Source organism: Lissotriton vulgaris, chromosome 7, assembly GCF_964263255.1.
Source record: "Lissotriton vulgaris chromosome 7, aLisVul1.2, whole genome shotgun sequence".
NCBI lineage: Eukaryota > Metazoa > Chordata > Amphibia > Caudata > Salamandridae > Lissotriton > Lissotriton vulgaris.
The window spans coordinates 1,541,743,274-1,541,760,553 of record NC_141695.1 but is presented as its reverse complement, the minus strand read 5'-3'; the positions used below and the strand labels follow the sequence as shown (position 1 = coordinate 1,541,760,553).

Below are 17,280 nucleotides of genomic sequence, written 5' to 3'. Positions count from 1 at the left end.
ATGTGGAAACATCTGTATGGGCAGTTGACTGTGTGCATGAGTGTATTGGTGAGTGAATGGATATCTCAGTGCTACATGTCCAAGTAAGTACATATGTAAAACACAGTACATGTGAGAGTTGACATATATAAATAACTGTGCATAAGAGCCAGTGAATGTGTCTGTGACTGTCTGGTTACACTGAGTGTATCTAAGGTTTTATTAGAGTCTGAAGAGGTTCATCGTGTTATCACATGAATGATGTCATCAGTGATGTGATCAGTGATGTCATTTGAGATGTCATCAGTGATGTCATCAGTGATGTCATTTGAGATGTCATCAGTGATGTCATCAGTGATGTCATCAGTGATGTCACTGACCATGTCATGAATGATGTAATATGTGACATGATCAGCAGTAGATTGCGGGTGCGCGATATATAGTTAGTGCATCTAACTATATATGCGAATTTCAATGGTTTTGTGTGAGTAAAATATGGTTTTGTAAATGCTAATTCCTAACTATATATGGTCTATAACCTATGGTTTTTTCAGTGAATATATATATATATATATATATATATATTACACACACAAAGGATTGCCCATGTGAGGAGCCTCGAAGGAAAATTGACAGCTTTTAATGCAGAATTGTAGCAGCAATGTACAGCAGCAGCGTCTATCTTCAAGAATAACGCCCAACGCGTTTCGAACATGAAAGTTCTTGCTCACGGGCTCAGGAAGTGAAAGAGCAGTCTTGATTCAGAACGCCCTGATAAGTGCTTGTGGCTCCGCCTCCGGTGAAGGATGCCGCTAGGCATGCTGGAGCCTGTAGTTCTGACTCGTGTTGCCCGAGTGGGTACTGCCATAAATCACCATAGTAATCCATTAAAAACCTCTTGTAGGTGAAGGTAGACTCAGTGGTCACAGTGCCGCTATTGTTTCATAATCTTGCTTGCATCATTTTCCCTCAATGCGCTCGAACCTTCCAAACGGTGAATCTGCCATAGATCAGCAGCGGGCTTCCTCACGACCGAGCACAGCCTCTTCACTATTACACACACAAAGGATTGCCCATGTGAGGAGCCTCGAAGGAAAATTGACAGCTTTTAATGCAGAATTGTAGCAGCAATGTACAGCAGCAGCGTCTATCTTCAAGAATAACGCCCAACGCGTTTCGAACATGAAAGTTCTTGCTCACGGGCTCAGGAAGTGAAACAGCAGTCTTGATTCAGAACGCCCTGATAAGTGCTTGTGGCTCCGCCTCCGGTGAAGTATGCCGCTAGGCATGCTGGAGCCTGTAGTTCTGACTTGTGTTGCCCGAGTGGGTACTGCCATAAATCACCATAGTAATCCATTAAAAACCTCTTGTAGGTGAAGGTAGACTCAGTGGTCACAGTGCCGCTATTGTTTCATAATCTTGCTTGCATCATTTTCCCTCAATGCGCTCGAACCTTCCGAACGCTGAATCTGCCATAGATTAGCAGCGGGCTTCCTCGCGACCAAGCACAGCCGCTTCACTATTACACAAACAAAGGATTGCCCATGTGAGGAGCCTCGAAGGAAAATTGACAGCTTTTAATGCAGAATTGTAGCAGCAATGTACAGCAGCAGCGTCTATCTTCAAGAATAACGCCCAACGCGTTTCGAACATGAAAGTTCTTGCTCACGGGCTCAGGAAGTGAAACAGCAGTCTTGATTCAGAACGCCCTGATAAGTGCTTGTGGCTCCGCCTCCGGTGAAGGATGCAGCTAGGAATGCTGGAGCCTGTAGTTCTGACACGTGTTGCCCGAGTGGGTACTGCCATAAATCACCATAGTAATCCATTAAAAACCTCTTGTAGGTGAAGGTAGACTCAGAGGTCACAGTGCCGCTATTGTTTCATAATCTTGCTTGCATCATTTTCCCTCAATGCGCTCGAACCTTCCGAACGCTGAATCTGCCATAGATCAGCAGTGGGCTTCCTCGCGAAAGTGCACAGCCGCTTCACTATTACACACACAAAGGATTGCCCATGTGAGGAGCCTCGAAGGAAAATTTACAGCTTTTAATGCAGAATTGTAGCAGCAATGTACAGCAGCAGCGTCTATCTTCAAGAATAACGCCCAACGCATTTCGAACATGAGAGTTCTTGCTCACCAACGCAGGTGGTGCTACCTTGAGCACAATTTCGCTGCTGCAAAGTGCCTACAGATTGCTTCCAGCGCTTTACTTCACTCCACTTGGATAACAAACATTGGTTCAAAGTGTAAGGTTGAAGAGCAGCCCCACTGTGGTAAGAGGGTCAACGGACTACAAAGCACAGGATGCAGTGCGAAATAGCCACGCCCACTGTGGCAGGTGAGAGTGATATCAGACGTGACCCATAACTGCCTTTCAAACCTTCATGAACATTTGCCTCTGAAGAAAGGATTAACTCCTAAACGCGTCAGGCATTCATGTCAGAAGACGGCTCTGTTAGCTGCCTGAAGGAGCTACGAAATGGATGCAAATAAATGTGCTTATTCAAACTTCGAGTGGTTTTGCTTCACTTGGGCTACCTGCAATGAATTGAATATTTCGGCTGTGCCCAGCCGAGAAGCGAAGCCCACCTTTGACGAGGGTCCAGTGCAGCCTATCCACAAGCGGTTGCACACATTGGAAAGAAGGCAAGGACAGCGCCAACGCAGGTGGTGCTACCTTGAGCACAATTTCGCTGCTGCAAAGTGCCTACAGATGGCTTCCAGCGCTTTACTTCACTCCACTTGGATAACAAACATTGGTTCAAAGTGTAAGGTTGAAGAGCAGCCCCACTGTGGTAAGAGGGTCAACGGACTACAAAGCACAGGATGCAGTGCGAAATAGCCACGCCCACTGTGGCAGGTGAGAGTGATATCAGACGTGACCCATAACTGCCTTTCAAACCTTCATGAACATTTGCCTCTGAAGAAAGGATTAACTCCTAAAGCGCGTCCGGCATTCATGTCAGAAGACGGCTCTGTTAGCTGCCTGAAGGAGCTGCGAAATGGATGCAAATAAATGTGCTTATTCAAAATTTGAGTGGTTTTGCTTCACTTGGGCTACCTGCAATGAATTGAATATTTCGGCCGTGCCAAGCCGAGAAGCAAAGCCCACCTTTGACGAGGGTCCAGTGCAGCCTATCCACAAGGGGTTGCGCACATTGGAAAGAAGGCAAGGACAGCGCCAACGCAGGTGGTGCTACCTTGAGCACAATTTCGCTGCTGCAAAGTGCCTACAGATGGCTTCCAGCGCTTTACTTCACTCCACTTGGATAACAAACATTGGTTCAAAGTGTAAGGTTGAAGAGCAGCCCCACTGTGGTTAGAGGGTCAACGGATAACAAAGCACAGGATGCAGTGCGAAATAGCCCCGCCCACTGTGGCAGGTGAGAGTGATATCAGACGTGACCTATAACTGCCTTTCAAACCTTCATGAACATTTGCCTCTGAAGAATGGATTAACTCCTGAAACGCGTCAGGCATTCATGTCAGAAGACGGCTCTGTTAGCTGCCTGAAGGAGCTGCGAAATGGATGCAAATAAATGTGCTTATTCAAAATTTGAGTGGTTTTGCTTCACTTGGGCTACCTGCAATGAATTGAATATTTCGGCTGTGCCCAGCCGAGAAGCGAAGCCCACCTTTGACGAGGGTCCAGTGCAGCCTATCCACAAGCGGTTGCACACATTGGAAAGAAGGCAAGGACAGCGCCAATGCAGGTGGTGCTACCTTGAGCACAATTTCGCTGCTGCAAAGTGCCTACAGATGGCTTCCAGTGCTTTACTTCACTCCACTTGGAAAACAAACATTGGTTCAAAGTGTAAGGTTGAAGAGCAGCCCCACTGTGGTAAGAGGGTCAACGGACTACAAAGCACAGGATGCAGTGCGAAATAGCCACGCCCACTGTGGCAGGTGAGAGTGATATCAGACGTGACCCATAACTGCCTTTCAAACCTTCATGAACATTTGCCTCTGAAGAAAGGATTAACTCCTGAAGCGCGTCAGGCATTCATGTCAGAAGACGGCTCTGTTAGCTGCCTGAAGGAGCTGCGAAATGGATGCAAATAAATGTGCTTATTCAAAATTTTAGTGGTTTTGCTTCACTTGGGCTACCTGCAATGAATTGAATATTTCGGCTGTGCCCAGCCGAGAAGCGAAGCCCACCTTTGACGAGGGTCCAGTGCAGCCTATCCACAAGCGGTTGCACACATTGGAAAGAAGGCAAGGACAGCGCCAATGCAGGTGGTGCTACCTTGAGCACAATTTCGCTGCTGCAAAGTGCCTACAGATGGCTTCCAGCGCTTTACTTCACTCCACTTGGATAACAAACATTGGTTCAAAGTGTAAGGTTGAAGAGCAGCCCCACTGTGGTAAGAGGGTCAAAGGACTACAAAGCACAGGATGCAGTGCGAAATAGCCACGCCCACTGTGGCAGGTGAGTGATATCAGACGTGACCCATAATTGCCTTTTAAACCTTCATGAACATTTGCCTCTGAAGAAAGGATTAACTCCTGAAACGCGTCAGGCATTCATGTCAGAAGACGGCTCTGTTAGCTGCCTGAAGGAGCTACGAAATGGATGCAAATAAATGTGCTTATTCAAACTTCGAGTGGTTTTGCTTCACTTGGGCTACCTGCAATGAATTGAATATATATATATATATATATATATATATATATATATATATATATATATATATATATATATATATATATATATATATATATATATATATATATATATATATATATATATATATATATATTCAATGAAAAAACCATAGGTTATAGTCCATATATAGTTAGGAATTTGCATTTACAAAACCTTATTTTACTCGCATAAAACCATTGAAATTCCATATATAGTTAGATGCGCTAACTATATATCGCGCACCCGCAATCCACTGCTGATGATGTCACATATTACATCATTCATGACATGGTCAGTGACATCACTGATGACATCACTGATGACATCTCAAATGACATCTCAAATGACATCACTGATGACATCTCAAATGACATCACTGATGACATCTCAAATGACATCACTGATGACATCACTGATGACATCTCATTTGACATGACTGATCACATCACTGATGATATCATTCATGTGATAATACGATGAACCTCTTCAGACTCTAATATAACCTTAGATACAATCAGTGTAAACAGACACTCAGAGACTGCCACTCATCCATGGAGTTACTCAAACACCTAGTCAGTCATGCAAAGAATCAATCACACCTCCATTTCCTCAACTATACAGTTATACAAACTTTACTTATTCAAACATATACTAACACATATTTACTCTCTTATATAATCCCTGATACAAGTTCACAATGATCCATACAGCCACTCACACATTCACTGGCTCTTATGCACAGTTATTTATATATGTCAACTCTCACATGTACTGTGTTTTACATATGTACTTACTTTGACATGTAGCACTGAGATATCCATTCACTCACCAATACACTCATGCACACAGTCAACCGCCCATACAGCTGTTTCCACATGCACTTTTGAAGCCATACATCTAGTGAATCAACTGCTCACACATCTATGCACAGAGTCATACACCTCCCAGCCACCCACACACACACTCAGTCTCCCATACAAATACTTGGGCAACCAATCAATAACCCATATAGTTACTCATATAGCTACTTATCAACACATGCAACAGTTTACAGAACAACAGACATAATGATGCACCAATTAAGACAGTTTAGTCACTAACCCATGCACTCAGTGAGACACATTTAATCACTCAATCATACAGTCAGTCATGCACCTACTAAATCCTTCATCCAGACACTTATACATCCACTCATTCTTCAATATGTAAGACATATTTTAACTTTACAGAAACATACAGTCACTGGATGTTGTCATCAGTGATGTCATCAGTGATGTCACTGACCATGTCATGAATGATGTAATATGTGACATCATCAGCAGTGGATTGCGGGTGCGCGATATATAGTTAGCGCATCTAACTATATATGGAATTTCAATGGTTTTATGCGAGTAAAATAAGGTTTTGTAAATGCAAATTCCTAACTATATATGGACTATAACCTATGGTTTTTTCATTGAATTTCAATGGTTTTTTGAAAGGTAATATTTCTATCTATAAAATGTATTCTTCTTTAAATCATAAAATATATTGTACATGTTTTCTTATACATTTTTTTTTTTTTAAAAATTTGTTCCGCTCCTAGTCCGCGAACTGGTCAGCTTCCCGTTAGCGGAATTCAAAGCCGCGACTTGGTACGCGAGCCGGTAATCGTTGCTTAAGCGTAACTGTTACGTTATCATGACGTTTTGCGTTGTCGCGTAATACGTTTTCCGACGCGCCAAGTTAGCGGACCCGGAAGCGGATTGGATAGCGGCGCAAAGCGCGAAACGTAAAGACAGCAGGTCATGTGACTCGATAATAACACTTTTCATTAGTTCATTTCACTTTTAGTTTCCTAATGATGTAATACTAGGTCATGTGATCTAAAATTAACACTTTTCATTGGTTTAGAACTTTGGCTTTTCCCAAATGATGAAAACCCCTCCTTCTTTCGTCACTCTGACTTTCATCTTGGTGAGAGAAAGACCTTTGTACAATCCAGAGAAATGGCTTCTGTTGTTGCTTCTGGTAGTGTTCCTCCACCACCACCTCCACCTCCTCATGGAAAAAAAGGACCACCTACTCAACCAATCTTTCCACAAGAGGAAGATCAGGAAGAGGAGGAAGAACCTGAATATTTGCCAGAGGAGCCCAGGAGGTACAACCGGAAGGAACATTTCATATGGCAATTTTTTAAAATGCCACCAGGGCAAAAGAAAGTGAACGCTAGGTACGTCTTTTGCCGAATCTGTGATGATCGTCTTTCTAGAGGCACGGATAAAAAATATAGTTATGGGAATTTCACTATGCACAGACACATGAGCAGGTGGCACCCAAATAACTACAGTGCAGCTCAGCTTCGAGACGAACAACAGAATTCACCAGCAATAGCCAGAAGATCGGTTGTGCCAGAAATAACGGGACCTGAAGCAAGGGAGCTGATCCCAAATATTCAAATGGACATGGGGGAAGTCAAACAAGTTTGTATGAGGTGCAATCAAACATTATGCTACCGCGAAAGTAGTATAACTCTTATCATTAGAGCCATCAAAAATCATGTATGTCCAAAACGCCCCCAAAAATAAATTCTTCTTTTTTTTGTTGCTCCTGTTGAGCCCTCTTCGATGAATCATTTTTGTTTCCCCCCCTCCCCCCAAAAAATTAAAAAAAATACAAAATGTTCAGAAAAAAACAAAAAAATATAAAAAATGTTCAGAAAACTAATAAAAAAAATTTAAAACAACAAAAACAAAAAAAAAGTTCTTTTCAGAACTACCTCCCCATTATTAAAAAAAATTGGTAGAATTCTTTGAACTCTGCCAAGCTCTATTTCTATTAGTTCGCTCCCAGTTCGCTATCCGGTACGCGAACTTTGAGCGCACCAAAAACATTTTTTTTAAAAAAAGGAACAGTAAGTATAAGGAAAGAAAACAGACAGCTATGTTACTATAAAGATAGCTATAGGGAGTAAAGAAAAGATACTGTGACCCGCAATTCACTTCTGATCATGTCATATATTACACTATTTTTCACATAGTCAGTGACATCATCAGCAGTGGATTGCGAGTAACAGTTTTTTTTGTTTACGTCCTATAGCTCTCTTTTTTGTAACATAACTGTCTGTTTCCTATCCTTAAACTTACTGTTCGTTTTTTTAACGAGATAACAGATATGCCCAATTATTACATCATTCATAACATAGTCAGTGACATCATCAGCAGTGGAATGCAGGTTAAAAAAGTAGAAAACATTTACCTTATAATTCTTGTTAATTTTTAACGAAAATTTTTCATACATTCAATCTGTAAAAGAGAGAACAAACATTTCCAAAAATATTAAAACATGTATTTAAAAATTAGAAAAAAGAAGAGAAAAGGTTCAAGAAGAAACACTTTTTAAACAACTTTGAAACTTATATAAACCTCTACTTCTCTACGACCCCTACACAATCCTAAATATATTTATTTTCAACAAACAGTATCTTCATGCTGATGAAATGAGGCCTATCATAAGTACAAAAACGATAACATTAATTATACATGTTAAATGGTTTATTTTTGCTGTTCTCAGAATGTATCAAATTTCACTTAAATCAGTGACTTGAAGGTATTCATCATATAACAGCGGGGAAAAAAAAACACAATCAAAATGACTGTGTTTAAAAAACCCATACAACCAAAGAAATCTGATTTCAAAACTCCTTAAAATTGACTTACTTTCAATGACGTCGAATGATCTCCCATAAACAGCATCCACTCTGTTGTGCTTTAAATATTTTCAGCCCACCACTTTCTGAAAGAAAACCTCCATCGATACGTGAAATATGTTACATAGAAAAAAAACTTCTCTCATTATATCACATGTTTCCACTAGGCCAAATCATGTTGCCGCGATTCGCTACTCTTGTAATTCTTCCAATCAAATCCCGTCATTTTCTATTTTCGCAACTTTCAAAAATAAAATATTTGAGATTATTTTCACAATCCTGGACTACTAATATCTTACTCTTCTTTGTCACTCATGTTCTCCTTTTCCTATGACACTGATACTGCTTACTATGAAGCAGACTTACTTGCATCAGGTTTATATAGTTGGATTTTTAATCGAGACAGCATTGCAGACTTACATTCCCTCTACTTAAAATTTTGGTTTTAAAAACACCAGGTAAGAATTTTTAAGGTCAAACGGCAATTTTTTTTTGAAAGTTACAACAGAATCATTACAGAATGACCAGCCGTTTCCAGACTTTAAGTAAGCTGTATAATGTCCTGATGTTGTTGATGGACCATCGTGATAGATAATTGCTACAGTAACAAAAGTCCTCCCTGATATTGACAGCTGAGAAGCCACAAAATTTTTTATTAAAGTTGACAATTTTGATCCATCAGGCCTACATCGTTGCATCATTAAAATGACATACTGGCCATATCTACGTATAAATAATGTTGACATCATATCACATTTACATTGGCTACACTCCATGTTGTGATCCGCTGCATTTACTAGCTTATTAAAGGACACTGATTTACTGTCTGGCAAAGTTAAATATATAAATCTTTCTGAGTCTACACTAGTAGTACTTGATACCATACAGTTCTCGCAGTCATGCTGCCATTGATAAGAAAGCCCAAACAGGTGATCTACATCTACACCCTCATCTTGCAATATATCAAGCATATACATTAAAAACTCCTGACAATCTTGCTGATTATTTTCAGAGAAGTCTGTTTGACCTGAACATTCATCTAACAGATAACGTACTTCAGACACACTTTCTACTTTTGTTCGATCAGTGCTACATTTCTCTAACACAGAATTCAACAAGCAGCATAAACTTTGTTCTGAATTGAACACAATCTGTTCTTTTAAACTCTCTAGTGAAAAGAGAACATTAACAACGACATTTGCATAGCAGTTGACACCAGAACTGTTTTCAAATTGAAAACCAACAATCTCTTCAACAGTATCCACTTTCTTTCTGCTAACAACTTTCGGTTCATTGACTTTTAGTCTTTTTGCAACAACCTCCCTACTATTACTGCTATTTCTACGTTTCCGGCCTACCACACGTTTCTCAAACAAAGGATATTGAGGCAAATGTGGCGCATACTCTCTTCTTAACCTATTGTATTCCTTAACACAATCTAGATCCGCACAAATGTTTGTGACATCACAGTCAATCAAGTACAATCCCGATAAAGTTCTAACTCGAGACAATGCCACATATGCCATACCCTCCTTGAACACTGAACTGCCAATATTCACCAATGCACAGTCTACACTTAAACCTTGCGATTTATGGATTGTCACCGCATATGCCAAGCAAACAGGAAACTGTTTACGGCGAACATATAAGTCTTTAACAAGCAAAAACCTAGCAGAACAACGAGCAATTACCTGTACTTCCTCAATGCCATCAAATTTAATTCTTAAAAATTCAATTCCATCTCTATTTCTGTATTTCTCAAAATCAACAACATTACCCATTGATCCATTTACCAGACCTCTTTCTACATGTAAATTCCGTCTCAAAATGATTCGGCAATTTAAACACACATTCAGAGTCTTTTCAAAACCCGCTGTCTTAGATATAGTCTTCTCTAATGAATCCAATTTTGATTTCAAATTGTCTGACAAAATAATTGTTGATCCCATATGCTCTAATTTGTCGATAGCTTCCAGTTTCACAATCTCTTGCTTTTCTAAATACAACATTTTGTTGTTGAAGATGGCACATTCTGCAAGAGTTGGCATGAGACATATCCCGGATTTCTTCTCAGTAATTTTCTGAAAAATATTCTCAGGCACAATCTCTTGTTTGGGATATAAATTTGACAGTAATCGTGCATTTAAAGCTTCTTTCCCATGCTCGGTCACTTTTCCAATTCTAATATCTTGTAGAATATTCTTGTAATCTTCATCCTTTGCCTGACGCATATTTTGATGCAGTTCTGCATAATTGAAGTTTAACCATATATTGACGTTGCCAATGCTCCCTAGGCACTTCCTGGTATCTTCATGCGTGAGTATTTTGAACACAGGTTGACCTTTTACTGGTGTCAGCTGTAGAAGATCTCCGAAAACAATGATGTGTTTCCCACCAAATAAGACATCATATTCAGTTTTAAGTACTTCTTGCATTCTCAAATGCACAAAGGCAAGCATGACATTGGAAACCATGCTTACTTCGTCAATGATAAGTAGTTTCATTTTCCTCAAAACTCTTGAAACTTCACAGCAAGCATCTCCAGATAACTTGTTGTATTGTAATTTGTTGTCATGCTCCACCGGCAGCATCAGTAGACGATGCAAAGTAATACCTTTAATATTATGTGCTGCCAGTCCAGTAGGAGCGGTAACAACACAAGACAGCGATGACTCAGTCCTTTCCTTCAAATAACAAGAGATTGCTTTAATGAGGAAACTTTTTCCAGTTCCCGCTTCTCCACTCACGTACAGTCGGACAGGCTTCAACGACGTACATGAGCACTCTTTCTTCTCATGACTTAATCCGTGCTCAATTTCCTTGGTAACTTCATCATATATTTTCCTCTGCTCAACGTTGAGTTGTTTTTCCAAGTCTTGTAAGTTAACTGAATCCTCCTGAGCATGTGCCATGGCTCTTTCTACTTCATTCATAGCAGTGGCAGCTTCATTTTCGATAATAGGTCCTCCAAGTGGATCTTGACTCAATGAAACAGAACTCTGACTGTCCTGAGAACTGTCTCTGGCAATCTCGGCTGCAATCGTTGCTTCCTGCTCAATTTCCAAAGTTAGCATTTCTTGATATTTAGAAAAAGCAGGACATTCTATGGACTCCTTGGCTGCATTGAAAGAGTCTTCGTAACAGAGGAAATCTCCAAGCAGTTCCTCTTCTGCACGCCAAGGCTTGAAAAGTTGCAAAAGTGCTAAATAGAAAAACTCCTTTTTTTCTGGAGATTCGCCACTCAATTTTCGATGGTTTACTAATTGGCATTTTCTTTGCTTGACCAGGCATCCCTCACTTCCAATTACAGCATACACTCCTTTCTCAATATCTTCTTTGATGTTCCTCTTGAATATATAATTTTGGAGAACCTCATATAGACAAACATTCTCAAGGTGACTGCTTCGATTTGGATAATATGTATCCAACATGTTGGTCTTCAAAATGTCGGTACTGTTTGGTTCCTTTTCTGCCAAATACTCAATTTCCCGAACAGGTTTTAGAACTCGATTTCGCGTTGCAGCAAGACCAAGACTCGCCCAAACGAGACTCCTGGATTTGGCATAGAGACTTGCTGAAGACAATCGATCAGAACATTCGTAAGCTCCGATTTCTCGATGCGACAACATCTTCAGACTGAAACTGTACAACTTCTTGCTGAGGCTCTTTTCATGGGAAATGTCCTCCCACATATCCTTCAGTTCGGTCTTTTCTTTTTTGGTGATGTAAGATGTCACATACCGAGCCACAGCCATACAGTTGTCAGCCACAAACTGTATATCCATGTTGGCATTCCACATGGACAAAATCACTGGGTTGTAGTCATTGATGTACTTGGACTCTTCGTTCCTTTTCAAATTGTATGTATTCTTGGGTGATTTCCTCGTCACATTATGTCGCAGCGAAGACATCAAACTGTTCACTCTTCCTTTAGAAATCACCGGTCGTGGAAAGTTGAAACGACATTTGGTGTAGAACTTGTCCTTGTTTCTGAATTTACGACGACAGTACTTTCCACAACGATGGCTTTGGAAACGTAGAACTTGTTCTCTTAGACTTTTCTTCTCCGTTGCGTTTGGAACAGCACACGTAGAATACTGTTCGATGAAATTCATCACTAAGTCATCCGGATCTGTTCCAAATTTAGGTGCATCCTTGATCCACAGCAACATATGTATATGAGGGGCACCTCTTGCTTGATACTCCTTTCTCCAGAAGAAATCCAACACCTCTCCAAGAGGTGGATTCTTTTTATTTGTGATGAAACACATCATAGCTTCAAATCTATGATTGAAGTACCTGCATACATTCACAGGATCCAAAGAACACAGTTCTCCAGGTGTCTTGAATTCAATGTTTTCAATATTTCCATTTGCCTCTCGTAGAAATTCAAGTAAGTCATCCCAGCCATACTCAGCACAGCTCAGAGTGAGGAACCATGTCGGAGTTCCTAAGTTCCTCAGCATACATTTTAAATCACCATGACGACGGTACCAGTACTCATTAGTACCACGCTGACACGCCATGAGATTAATTAAGTGAGAATCCAAAATACTGTCTTGGACATTGACTTTATGCATAAAGTCACTTGCCGAGATGTTTCGCATCTGTATACCACTTTTTAAGATGTGGTTCACTGCATATGAAAGTCCAGACAGATCGCTTTCAAACAGGAGATGAAACAAATAGGGAATGCATTGCCGAAACCTAGGATCTTCTGCATACAATCGTAAAGTCCGGTATTCAGACGCAGGAATTTCACGAGGTCGCTCATCATATCTTCCTCCTTGACCTGTGGGAAATAGCTGTGGGAAACACCGAGCTTCCAAACTTTCCTCCCAAACACTAATGGGACTCCCTTTGGCTTGTTTCATTTGAAACAACTCAATAGCATTCCCCATGACTTCCTTGGAATGCAAAGGATGAACACTATAATGTTCATATATTTCTTCACTTTTAGAGGCCTCTACTTTCTCAATTTGGCCAGCACACAAATCGCTATCCTCTTCATCACTTACTTCCTCTTCTGCAACATATACATTCTTATAGTACTTATTATTTTTCTTCAAATACACTGTTGCCTTTTTGACTTTCCTAACATCCACTAAATCTTGCCATATTTTCTTATTCTTTGTCGGAACCCCATTAACCAAGATAACCAGAGGTTCCTCTTCCACTTTTTCTATTCCAATTGTGTTAATGTTTTTATTCAAATCTAGAGGCAAATAAACAACTCTTCCCTTTAATCCTCTCTGTAAATCTGCTGGAGGCAACTTCCCTGTCTTTGGCTCCATTCTTACAATAGCCTGAAAGGGATGGATACTTTGAATCAAAATAGATTCATAAGTATTTAAATCCTTCAATTCAGAAGGAATCTCAACCAATTCCAGATTATTATGAACTGCCCTAGCAGGCATCTGGTTTTGATTTAATTTATTACAACAATAAGTACACACACGTTGATCCGATCCCAAATCAAAATAATTTTCTACCATCAAGTATGTGGCTAAATCCTTCCATTCACTATTATTTTCCCTTTCACTTTTTGCATATAAATCCACTACCTTAGTCTGATTCTTATAATAAGTGCGTCGACAACATACACAAGTGAAATTAGGCCTCTCACTTGATTTCATCTGAAACGTGGCAATTTCCTTCTGAAAATTATCTGTACTGGAAACCTGTACATTATCTTCCACATTACCCTCTACTTCAGGGTCAATTTGAACATTCTCATCTTTACTACCAAAGTAACAAAACTCAATTTCTTCACAAAGATTCTTCACATCTATTTCAGAACCATGCAAAAGAGCAGCACATAACTGTTTAAGCATAATTGCTGGACTCTTAGCATAATACAACATTCTCACTAATTTTCTCACTTTATTATGATGCACTGCTAGCATCCTGAAATGATGAAAAACACTCTGGCATACTCTCCTGGAAAGACAAGCCAGTGAATGACCACGCAAACCTGTCATTTGTCTCACTCTGCAAGGATCTAAATCTTGCAACAACTTCATTTTCTGCTTCAAACTTTTCTTATTAAATGTCCGTATAAAATCACAAAGCAAATTGATGGAAACCTGTCGCACACTGCAAATAGAACTACACTTCCAAATGTACACAGGACCCTTAGGACGTCTTCCTAAAACCTCATCACTTAGCGCCTCTTCTGTCTCTGTTGTCACAAGTTGTTCTTTTTCAACTGGACAACCATCCTTCACTTCATAAGCTCGACCACTGATGTCAACTGCATGCACCAAATCATTATCCTGAAAATAACTCTCCTCATTAAAAAATGCCTCAGAGCTTGAACTATGCATCCATTCTCCGGAAAAAACTTCACAAAAGTTAGTACGATTTACTACTCTCTTCCATCTACTTTTTGTTTTGAAATCAGAAATTACCTTGCTTAGTTTCCTAATTCTATTGATTACCAAAATAAACAACTTTCGCTTGATTTCAAAAGCATGATCAATAATTTTCTCTACATTTTTCTTCTTCCTATAAAATGCGGCTTTCTGTTGGCCTTTCTTTTTAATATTTTTCAATAAATTAACTAATATCCTATTACGGAACATTCGTTGTCGAATGTCCCTAAACTGCTGTTTCCTTCTACTATCATGCACAGAGTTATCTCTTCCTCTACCAGTAACATTTGTGATGTGTCTCTCCTTTCCATTTAAATAACTTTTGTTTTTGTGAACAGACACATTTTTTTGAGCAAAATTTTTTTTACTACAAATATTTCTTAAGAATGATTTCGTGCTCTTACCCGGACCTTTCTTGGTGTTTTGACAAGTATTTGGGGAAGAGGACTGCTGCAATAAAACATCATCCTGCTGTCTTTGACGTTTTCTAGCCTTTCGTATTCGACTTCTGGAAGGCATTTTCCAAACTATGAAAGAATCTGCAGTTGAATCTGTGAAAAAATATAATATAAAATGTTATTAACCACTATTACCAAACAGTAAATAAATAACAGTCATCTAAAACTTAAAGCCGTACTAATTATTTAACATAGCAAATATTTTCCACCAGCACTGCATCACAAAAATGACACTCAATGGTACAAAACAGGCATACAACACCAATAAATCACTCCCTAATATTTTAAATCATTAATTCAGGATGACGATAAGATGTAGCCTATCTAAAGGTTTGTTTAGGCCCAGATCTTTGGACTGTGGTGAATGTGTGTCATTGATCCACATTCAGTCCATCACCTGTTTTGTTTATTTCAGGTGAGGCCAACACATTGTTGCAGATAAGATTTTCACTGAAAAAAAACCAAGGTAAAAAAACATGTGAAGGCCTACCAATGAAGTAAATCATTAAATGAAAACCAATACATTTCTGGAAATATGCACTACTAATGCTTCATAAGATGTTTTGGGTCATATTTATAAGTTATTTGAGTATCTAGTATGCTATTTTACATTCTTCATGGTGCAAATTTATTGTAAATACGCTCCCACCTACGGTTGGCAAATTTAGATTTTGATTATGGGAGTTAGATAGGCATGTTAATAATTTCCCAAAAATGGTATATAACCCCAAACAACCTTTGTAGCAAATGCTCTTAGCCATGTTATCCACCTCCCATTGGATAACATGGCTAAGAAGTGCTTGCAAATGTGATAAAAAAAGACCTGCAATGCATGAATATCGCAGAAAAATCAGCGATATTCATGCATTTTCCAGCAAATGCTCTTAGCCATGTTATCCACTTCCTATTAAATAACATGGCTAAGAACTGCTCAGGGCCCCATGAGGAACGCTTTCCATTTAAAAAGGGAAAAATAACATCAAAGACACTAAAATGCCTTCTAAATATAAACCCAAACAACCTATGAAGCAATGTGAAAAAAACGGCCACAATGCATGAATATAGCAGAAAAATCAGCGATATTCATGCATTTTCCAGCAAATGCTCTTAGCCATGTTATCCACTTCCTATTAAATAACATGGCTAAGAACTGCTCAGGGCCCCATGAGGAACGCTTTCCATTTAAAAAGGGAAAAATAACATCAAAGACACTAAAATGCCTTCTAAATATGAACCCAAACAACCTATGAAGCAATGTGAAAAAAAACGGCCACAATCCATGAATATAGCAGAAAAATCAGCGATATTCATGCATTTTCCAGCAAATGCTCTTAGCCATGTTATCCACTTCCTATTAAATAACATGGCTAAGAACTGCTCAGGGCCCCATGAGGAACGCTTTCCATTTAAAAAGGGAAAAATAACATCAAAGACACTAAAATGCCTTCTAAATATGAACCCAAACAACCTATGAAGCAATGTGAAAAAAAACGGCCACAATCCATGAATATAGCAGAAAAATCAGCGATATTCATGCATTTTCCAGCAAATGCTCTTAGCCATGTTATCCACTTCCTATTAAATAACATGGCTAAGAACTGCTCAGGGCCCCATGAGGAACGCTTTCCATTTAAAAAGGGAAAAATAACATCAAAGACACTAAAATGCCTTCTAAATATGACCCCAAACAACCTATGAAGCTCTAACAGTACATATCCTGAAATTTAATTCATTTCAAAATTCGTTTTTAAACACAGCATATAAATCAATTGTATACCTGCATTCATGAAGAAATAACTAAAAATGTCCTTGAGACACATGAAAGTGTTTTCTGGAATGCCCTAGCACCATTTTTGGGACACTATTAACATGGCTAGGTAACTCCCATAATCAAAATCTAAATTTGCCAAGCACAAGTGGGAGCGTATTTACAAGACACTTGCCCCATGAGGAACACTTTATATTTTAAAAGGCGAACATAACATCTTAGACACTCAAATAACTTATAAATATGGCCCAAAACAACCTATGAAGCTCTAGCAGTAAATATCCAGAAATGTAATTGATTTCTGAAATCGTTTTTAAAAGCAACATATCTGTTTCAGCTTACATAACAGACCATGAAATGGCCTCCA

The 17,280-nt window shown here is 39.3% G+C and overlaps 1 protein-coding gene across 1 annotated transcript; it reads right to left on the bottom strand.

Annotated features, from left to right (window-relative positions):
• Positions 1–7,638: 7,638 nt before the first annotated feature.
• LOC147705964 (uncharacterized) lies at positions 7,639–16,492 on the bottom strand. The gene is made up of 2 exons (XM_086929012.1): positions 8,324–16,492; positions 7,639–7,909 (listed from the first exon to the last, which is right to left on the bottom strand). Exon 1 carries the CDS (start codon positions 15,204–15,206, stop codon positions 8,745–8,747), a length of 6,462 nt encoding a protein of 2,153 aa, XP_086785138.1. The 5' UTR covers positions 15,207–16,492; the 3' UTR covers positions 7,639–7,909; positions 8,324–8,744.
• Positions 16,493–17,280: the final 788 nt, after the last annotated feature.

Coding starts and splice junctions, on each gene's coding strand:
- LOC147705964 (XM_086929012.1), bottom strand. CDS start 15,206: ATGCCTTCCAGAAGTCGAATACGAAAGGCTAGAAAACGTCAAAGACAG.